The 9,010-nt window shown below is 40.6% G+C and overlaps 1 protein-coding gene across 1 annotated transcript; it reads left to right on the top strand.

Moving 5' to 3' along the window:
* Positions 1–5,505: 5,505 nt before the first annotated feature.
* Positions 5,506–8,700, top strand: LOC101396394 (secretoglobin family 1D member 2-like). Its single transcript, XM_014793188.2, has 3 exons — positions 5,506–5,560; positions 7,251–7,438; positions 8,650–8,700. The coding sequence occupies exons 1-3, from the start codon at positions 5,506–5,508 to the stop codon at positions 8,698–8,700; spliced, it is 294 nt and encodes a 97-aa protein (XP_014648674.1).
* The last annotated feature ends 310 nt before the right edge of the window (positions 8,701–9,010 follow it).

The following is a 9,010-nucleotide window of genomic DNA, read 5'->3' on the forward strand; positions in this document are numbered from 1 at the left end:
TACATCCTAGAACTCTCATGGATCCATGACAATTTCATTTTTGCAGTGCTCCACAGTAACTCGAATGCGGCCTGATGTTCATTACGTCATTCAGAGCGCTTCAGGCCACTTTAGACTTGTTCCTTGTATTTATTAAGTCCTTGATTTGCCACTAGGTTTGTGTTTGACCTTGACAGAGCTCTGGGATTCACGTATGTTATGGTTGTAATATGATGTTTAAGAATTTGCATATCTGTTGGAAAATTTGTCTCATAAGTTGAAACCTTTGGTGTCAGTCTTTTTTTAAAAATAGAATTCCCCTAAAGAGACTATACTGGAGCAAATGCAGTAACATGTCAATAACAGGTAGATCTGGGTGTCCTTCTAATGGATAAAGAAAAACATATAGATTTCAATTTTTGATGCTTCTTAAATATGCAAGGAAAAATGATATTGGTAAATGCATCTCTTAATGACCTGAATGAGGCCTTTTCACATTTTATGTATCCATGGACAATATCATTTATTGCTACAATGAAACAATTTTATTCATGTTTTTTGTATTTATAGATATAAACTCTGAAAATACTTGTCACATGAATATGCAGATGTGAAAACAATGAATTTGTGGCATCAGTGTCACTCGATTCTTTGAATTCCTCTGGGGTATGGGCTAAAAATGACATTGTGCTCTATCACTGAAAATTATTTTTAATGATTTATCAGCCATGGCTAAATTAGGTGCTCCTTGGATTTTATGCAAAGCATGGAATCAGAAACCATTTTCTATAGAAAAAATTTTGTGTACCACATAATATTACTTTACATTTGTTTTTTTGAGTCTAGAGATTTGTGCATGTAAAGTCAATGCTGTGTAAGTTCTGATGGATGACATAGACGCCTTCTGTCTTTGTAAACTCGAACAAGAAGGTGTATGAGAGGGGAAGTGGAAGATGAAAACCAGTGTAACCACATGGTACATATATTGTAAAAGTATATGTGGACCTTACCATCCAGGAGGCATGTCTTAAGTGTTTCTGTCCCCCATGTACGTGTTAACAAATTAGAGACTTAAGCCCTAGAGAATTCCTGGGATTTCAACCTCAGACAAAAGGAGTGTAACCAGTGCATCCTGTGGAGGACACAAGTCCAGAGACCCTGTGTGTCTTGCAGATAAATAATACCTATCCCCATCTACCATCCTCCTCTACCCTGAGTTCCAATATTAAGTATTTAGGACTTAAAATCACAATAACAATCACTTAGAGGTGACCATAAAACAATAAAATATAGAATTAAAATCATGATCTCTTCATAACTCAGAGAAATTCCAGCGGAACCAGAGCCAAATTCTGAAGCACACTCTGTTAACATTTAGGATAAACAAACATTCCTCATTGGCAGAGTCAGTTAGATTCACTTTGATATTTGACTTTGCGAATGAGGCAATTTATTTTGTTTGACTTATTCCTCATATTTTTCCCTATTTGTTACATAAGTGAAGTAGCTTACGTTTACTGCCAGACACTGTGCTAAGCATTTTTCTTGTATTAATCTATTTCTCCTAACACAAATCCTATCAGGTAGTTGCTATTATTATCACACTTATTTTACAGATGAAGAAACTGAGGCTGAGAGAATCAGCACTGTGTTGATGTCCCTGTAAGTAGAAAGTGCCAGAGCTGAGCTTGAACTCGATAGTCTGGCCGTAAGTTTGGGCTCTTCCCCACTGATCAGTAAATGAATACATTCTAATTTTGAAAGGTCCAAACAGCAGTTCAGAACTCAAAACAAAGGGTAAGACTGCCCAGTTAAGATTCTTCTGTGCGCTGGAGTGAACTTGTAGAATCATTTGAGAATAGTTGACTTCTTTAAAGCTTTTAATATTTCCTTCAGCAACAAGGTGTGTGCTGCTGTTTTTTTAGATTCCTTTTTATATCTGTGAGTAAAGTTTCATGATTTTATTCTTAAGGGTTTGCATATTTCCATTTATGTATATTTCAACATGTTATTGTTGCTACTGTTCCTTATATTGCCAATGGATCACTTTTTCCGTTATGTCACATATGGTAATAGCAAGTTTATAGGAAAGTGATAGATGTTTATATGCTGGTGTACATAATGAACTTTTATCAGTTCTAATAGTTTTTTCAGTAGATTATCTTAGATTTCCCTGATAGTTGATCAATTATCTATATATAGTGACCAACTCATTGATTCATTTTATTCATATGATTTTTTTGTTGTTGTTTGAAGAGTTTGTTTTTAACAAGATGTTTCTCTTCATTTTTTATAGTCTTTATTTGTTTTAGAGCAGTTTTAAGTTCACAGAAAAATTGAACAGAGAGTCAAGAGAGTTCCAGTACACCCCTTACCTCTGTACATGCACAGCCTCCCCCACTGTCAACATCCCACACTTGATGGTACATGTGTTACAACTGGTGATCCTATACTGACACAACACCATCACTCAGTCAATAAGTTACATTAGAGTTTACTCTTAGGTTGTACATTCTATGGGTTTTGACAGACGTATGATGACATGTATCCAGTATCGAATCATACAGCATAGTGTCACTACCCTGAAAATCCTCTGTGTTCTGCCTATTCATCCCTCTCTCCTCCCTGACCCATGGAAACCTCTGATCTTGTGACTGTCTGCATAATTTTGCCTTTTCTAGGATGTCATAAGGTTGGAACCATATAGTATGTAGCTTTTCAGGTAGGCTTCTTTCACTTAGTAATATGCGTTTAAGGATATCATGTCTTTTCATGGCTTACAGTTCATCTTTATTGGAGCAGAATTCCATTGAATTTTAGAACTATATTCCATTGTCTGGATGTACCCACAGTTTCTTTATCCATTCACCTACTGAAGAACATCTTGATTGCTCCCAAGTTATGGCAATGATGAATAAAGCTGCTATAAACATCACGTGCAGGTTTTTGTGTGGACATAGGTTTTCTGCTCCTGTGGATAAATACCAAGGAGTGCAATTGCTGGATTAGGTTGTAAGAGTGTGTTTAATTTTGTAGGAAACTGCCTAACTATCTTCCAAAGTGGTTGTACCATTTTGCATTCCCATCAGCAATAAATGAGAGTTCTTGTTGGTACAAATCCTTGCCAGCATTTGATATTGTCGTAAATTATCTTTTTTAAAAAAGGAAAGAAAAAAAAGAGTTGAAGAGAGAGCGATGAAGGAGCTAGGATGAGGAGTAACTCGAAGAATTCAATTGAGTCAGAAACTGAGAGGCAAGCAGCTGAGATAGAATTTAACTGTCATCCACCTCCTTTCCTTCTGACATGTCCCTGCTACCAGGTATCCCAACTGAAAGTGCCACTCCATTGGTTTACCATTCACATACCATCCGTGCCTGAGCTCGACCTATGGTCTTCCAAACTATGCAATTTGAGCAAGTTTCTTACTTTCTGCATGTTAGTTGACTCAACTGATATAATGGGAAATATAATAGCTTACAGATTTGTAGCAATTATTGAATGTGATAAATTGTTTATACACATTGTCTGACCATAACTAGCAATCAAAACGTATTGCTACTCCTTTTATTATCACTATTATTATTACCTACAGAAAGTTTTGCAACCCAAAAGACCTGTATGGAGGATAACAGTGTGTTTCCAGATATTATCAGATCACTGTTATTTTGATGACTTGATTTCTATTGAACATTATATTCTCCCTCCCCCTACTGAGTTTAGGCAACCACCATCTACTCTCTGTTTCTATGAATTTGACTTCTCTAGATCTTCTTACAAGCGGAATCATACAGTATTTGTCTTTTTGCGACCGGCTTATTTCACTTAGTGTACTGTCCTCAAGGTTCATCCATGTGGTAGCACATGACAGGATTTCCTTATTTTAAAGCTGAATATGAATAATATTCCACTGTATGTAGGTACCACATTTTGTTTATTCATTCCTCTGTCTATGGATGCTTGGGTTGCTTCCTCCTCTTGGCTATTGTGGATAATGCTGCTACGAACAGGGATAGGCAAATATGTGTTCAAGAACCTGATTTTAATTCTTTTGCATATATACTCAGAGGTAAACTTGATTGATCGTATTGCAATTCTATTTTTAATTTTTTGAGGGACCCCCAGGCTCTTTTCCTTAGCATCCGTATCATTTTACTTTCCCACCAAAAATGCACACGTGTTCCTATTTCTCCACATCCTTGCCAACACTTGTTATTTTCTTTCTTTCTTTTTTTTTTTTTTTGGATTGTAGTCATCATAATGGGTATGAAAAACCCATGTGATTTAGACTTGAGATCTGAAACACAGCAAGAAAGCACTGGGGCAAAAAATCTAGATGTTTCTCACCTCACCTTTTCATTCTGCCGCCATTGCCCATAGAGTAAAACAGAAAATCTCCTTGATTAGGCCCAGCCTGTCTCTCCAGTCACTAAGCCTTCCCTATTCCACCATGTTCTACTGTATGTTTCAGGGTAAGCTGGGTTCCTGATGTTCCCTCAACTAGCCACGTGGTTGATGCAGTCTCCTCTTCTGTCATGCTATTCTCTCAGCATCCCTCCTCCAAACGTTTCTCCATGTCAAAATTCTATATATTCTTGAGTGCCACTCACATATGCTCCTCTATATAACCAGCTTCACTTCCTAATGCCTCTGCTCAGAACTGTCCACACCTCCCCCTGTATTTCCAGCGAGCATTCTGCTCATGGTTGGGAGAGGTGAGGGCGAGCCTCTATGGGCTTCTCTACTGCGGGGACCGTGAGTATTCAAAAAGTGTGATCATCCTAATTGACAAGCAAAACTAAAGACGAGCTTCTTTTTTTTTTTTTTTTTTATCAATTTAGAGCTTGATTTGATTTCAAATCTCTTGTTATTTTTGAAACATTAGACTAGAGGAGGAAATTAGTAGTTAAAGAGGTCCTCTTCCTCTTCGAACTGTGTGTTCTTGGGATCCTGAAAACCACTGATTTCCTTCATAATTGTCACCATGCTACTAACCTTTCTCCCTCAACTGCCCAAAGAAAAACGTGGCATAGCAGGCATCACTTTACACTAAAGATGCACCTTAACCAAGTTAGTGGTGTGTTAATTCACATTCATTCATTTACTCAAGGAATATATGCTTATCTTCTTCTCTGTGCCAGGCACTGTGCTAAGTAAAAATGAGCAAAACCAGACATTGCTCTGAAATTAAGGAGCTAAATTCCACGGGGGCTCCCATCAGTTAACTCATTATACATTTGTAAAGCCACAACCCGGGTGATTGCTACAAAGGAGAGGAGCATGGTGCCAGCAATGTCTATAAATGAGAATTTTGACCAGGTCGTTAGAGACTGCGACACAGATGATGGCATCAACCCTCAGTGAGAAAGGGAGGGCTGGAAACCAGACCTTGTGATCTACCTCATGCCATGTGGGCAGGACCAGTGAGGATCTCTAAGTACAAATAGCCCTGGGCTCCCCAGGCTGCTGAGTCCAGCTCCTAATTGCTCATCGTATGCTATAGCTGAAAGCTCAAAGAAAAATAAACCATGAGGCTGTCCCTGTCTGTCCTGCTAGTCACTCTGGTCCTTTGCTGCTATGAAGGTGAGTATCATTTCTAATCAGTCCAGCACCAGCCCTGGTAAGTAACCTTCTCTGAACTAGGTGAACTTAATTAGGAGTATGAACTGACCGAAATCCAAACATTTTCCTCTACTTGTGAACTAGCCCCACAAAAGCCCAGGGCTCATTTTGTCAAATCCCAGTGCTCTGGAACTTTTACAAAAAATCATTCCCAGAAAATTTTAGGAGTTTTCCACCTGAAGCCTCATTCCTTCTATGTGATCTGTGTTCAAGACGCAGCATGACAGAAGATTTGGATGTAAATCATGGCTCTGCCACTTACCAGCACTTTGACCTAGAACAAAATGCTTAATGTCCCTAAGTCTCCTCTTGTCATTGGTTTCAGCTACTACCAAGAGTAGCTGTGACAACGGAGTGGATTGACTGTGTCAGGAGTGCAGCTCTGGGTATCGAGCAGACATCTCATAGTTCTCAGATGTCCTCCTTCCACAGTATTTTAGGTGCCCGTTGGGTCCACAGCTTTTTAACTCATAGATTCAGACTCATAAAATGATACAGCTGGAAGGGTTTTTGGAGACTTCTCAGTTCCAGGAGAGCCAATGTTCTCTGAATCTCTGAATAATAAATCTTGAAACGGGCTCTGTGAATAAGCAGCACTCAATGTGTCTACGAGTACTAATTTTCTAGGAGTACTACCAGGAATTTGAGTAGAACTAGTACAATCATTAGAGCTACAATTTCTATTTTTCTAGATTAATTCTAGCCATTAATTCAACAATACCTTTGCATGTCTTCATGCCCTCGATACTGACCCAAGTCTTCTTGAATTTCTCTCTTTCATCTGACTTTCTAAACATCCTCCTCTTTTCCTACGTGGCCTCTGATTTTACTCTCTCCAAATTCTCTGCATAGTTTGGTGTCTGAGCAGGGGTCATATCAGAGCCTAGTAGGGCACACCACAGGCTGCAGGATGTTTGCAAAAACTTGAGGGGATGGAGAATCCAGACGAGAAGTGGTTACATCAAGTCTCAGGACAATTCCAGTGGGGTCAGGAGAGAGCCACCCTTCCCACCCCTCACCCCCTCCCAGGAATTCTGTGCATCACTGCAGAATGAAAGAGCCAATCATAACTTTGTGTATAAGCTTCAAATGTGTTCAAACTGATTAGTTTTATTTTTTTTTAGCTTTTTAGCTATATCTTCATCCAATGACATAATCCTATTCTTTAGTCTCAAAATAGCATCTTTCAACATATAAATAGTTTACTTACTCTTCTGCAGATTTATTCTCCCTTCTCTGATCTCATAAAATCTGACTGTCCCATTCACTTGAAAGGTTGATTACTAAAATCTCCTTTTCCCCAATATCCAAGACAAAAGAAAGGGTCAATCCTTTGACTGCAAAACCAACTTTTTGAAATCTAGGAAAAGTGAATTTCAGCAAAGCAGGGGAGTCTTAGGAAGTACTAGGTGTACTTTACAACAGGTAAAAACTGAACCAGGCATCAGCACACCTGCTGTCCAGTCCTAGCTCTGCCACTTGCAGTATCACCATAAGGAAATCATGACCCTGAGGGTCTCACACTGTCATCAGCACACTGAGGAGATGGGAATATAAAATCCCTGGGTTTCTTATTTTAGTTCTAATATCAGAGCCATAGGAAAAATCAACTTTCCTTGTATCAATTGTATTTCTTTTTCTTCTGCTTCAGCCAATGCAGTTGTCTGTCCAGCTGTTCTTACTGATTTCACAGCCTTCCTCTTCCTTAAGGAACCTGCTTACAAGATAGAACTTAAGAGATTTCCTGCACCGCCAGAAGCTTATGAAGCCAAGTTGGAAGTGAAGAGATGCACGGATAAGATCTCCTTTGGGAACAGAGTGCTAATCTCAAAAGCATTGGTAATTTCTTTCTTCTTTGTGCATAGAGGCTTCCTATCAGGTGAACATCCAGGGAGGAGGTCAGGGTGGTGCTCTTGGGGAACACAGGTGGTGGAAGCAACTACCTCACTGCTCCCGTCTGATAGCATGACCTGTCGCCACAAGGTGGATGATAACATTACACCTGCTGAACAAGACTGCACAGACCATCTGGGCATCTTCCTCCTTCTCAGGGCATCTTCCTGTGTGCCAGGTTCCCCATAGTGCCCTGAGGAGGAGAACACGTGGGGCCCCATGCAGTGATTTTGAAGGGTCAAAGCACTGCTACCCTTCCTGCCAGGGAAGTTTCCTGAGGATGAGTTCCCTCACCCAGTGGACACAGTCCCTGTGGAATCTCATGGGGAGTGTTGGGAATGTTCAAAGGGGAGACATGTAGGAGGGAGGGAACTAGCCCCTGCCCTCTGTCAGGATGGAGAGGAGGCTGACTGGGTTCTCTGCCAGCTTCTGCAGAGCCCAGGCCCACTCCTTGCACCTCCATCCACTTTTTCACTCCTCACCTATCACTCTCTTCCTTATCACAGCCAGTGGGCAGAGACCCTTGTTGTTATGTGTCCTGCAGCCACATGTGAAAGTGAAACATTTAAATTATGTCTTTATCCAGAATCAGGTCGTTAAATGTGTCTCAGCCCATCCACTGTTGGATTTAGGTCATGAGGTTCAGCTGCATATGCACATGGAAGCTGGATTCTCAGTGCTGAGAAGCACATGTGCCATCAGGTTGAATTTTAATAACCTAGGGTGGGAATCTCCTGAAAGCAGTTCTTCCCATGTCCTGTCCCTCCCCTCTCCTGATCTCTCAACCCTGTGTCCCCGTTAGAGTGAAAAAGTAGAGTCCTCTGTCCTGGGACATCAGAAGAAAGAAATCCCGGGTTTCTCTGTCCAACCCTTCACCCCTCTCCTTCCACAGAAACCTGAGTCCTACTCTCGGGTCACCTCAGGGTTCATTTGCTGGACTGTGGAAATGGTGCTTTCCTGATTTGCATGGTTGGTCGTAACTGTACCAGGTCTACTTAGGTTACCTGCACACTGACGTCCTGCCTGGTATCTTCCATTTGCCTTTTGTTGGTTGAAATTTCATCGACGTCTTGGTACAAACATCGGTCTGTGTTAACATGTCATTTCCAGGAGCAGCATGACTGCCCTCTCTTTTCTTTCTTTCTTTTTTATTTCAGGGGAAAATAGTGTTGAAGTGTGCTTATAATGATATAGCAAGTCTTCTGTAGTAGGACCTCTGTCTTTCCATGATCACCTGATCTTCGCTGGAAAATGTAAAGGTTTCAACATCCTGCTTCAATAAATCACTTGCCCTGCACTTCTCTAATTGTCTTGTCATTGTCCAACAGCCTCTGGCCTCAGGTTGGGGTGGATTTCATCATGAAGTGGGCAGGGTGTCATCTAGTTAATTTCAGAGACCCAACATCCAGTTACCCCTGGCGGCCTGAGGTGCAGGGATCACAGGAGGTATTATTTGTCAGGAATCATCCTGCGTTACTTTACCGATTTCCCCTTCACACGGCCATGAGTGAAAATGAA

The sequence above is a fragment of the Ceratotherium simum genome, chromosome 34, assembly GCF_057802395.1.
Source record: "Ceratotherium simum simum isolate JZ-2026a chromosome 34, ASM5780239v1, whole genome shotgun sequence".
NCBI lineage: Eukaryota > Metazoa > Chordata > Mammalia > Perissodactyla > Rhinocerotidae > Ceratotherium > Ceratotherium simum.

What these genes read in the sequence shown, in the direction of transcription:
- LOC101396394 (XM_014793188.2), top strand. Translation starts at nt 5,506, where the DNA reads ATGAGGCTGTCCCTGTCTGTCCTGCTAGTCACTCTGGTCCTTTGCTGC. An exon ending in GGTCCTTTGCTGCTATGAAG is followed by an intron (nt 5,561 to 7,250) that starts GTGAGTATCATT and finishes CTTCTGCTTCAG; the next exon opens with CCAATGCAGTTGTCTGTCCA. An exon ending in TGCTAATCTCAAAAGCATTG is followed by an intron (nt 7,439 to 8,649) that starts GTAATTTCTTTC and finishes TTTTTATTTCAG; the next exon opens with GGGAAAATAGTGTTGAAGTG.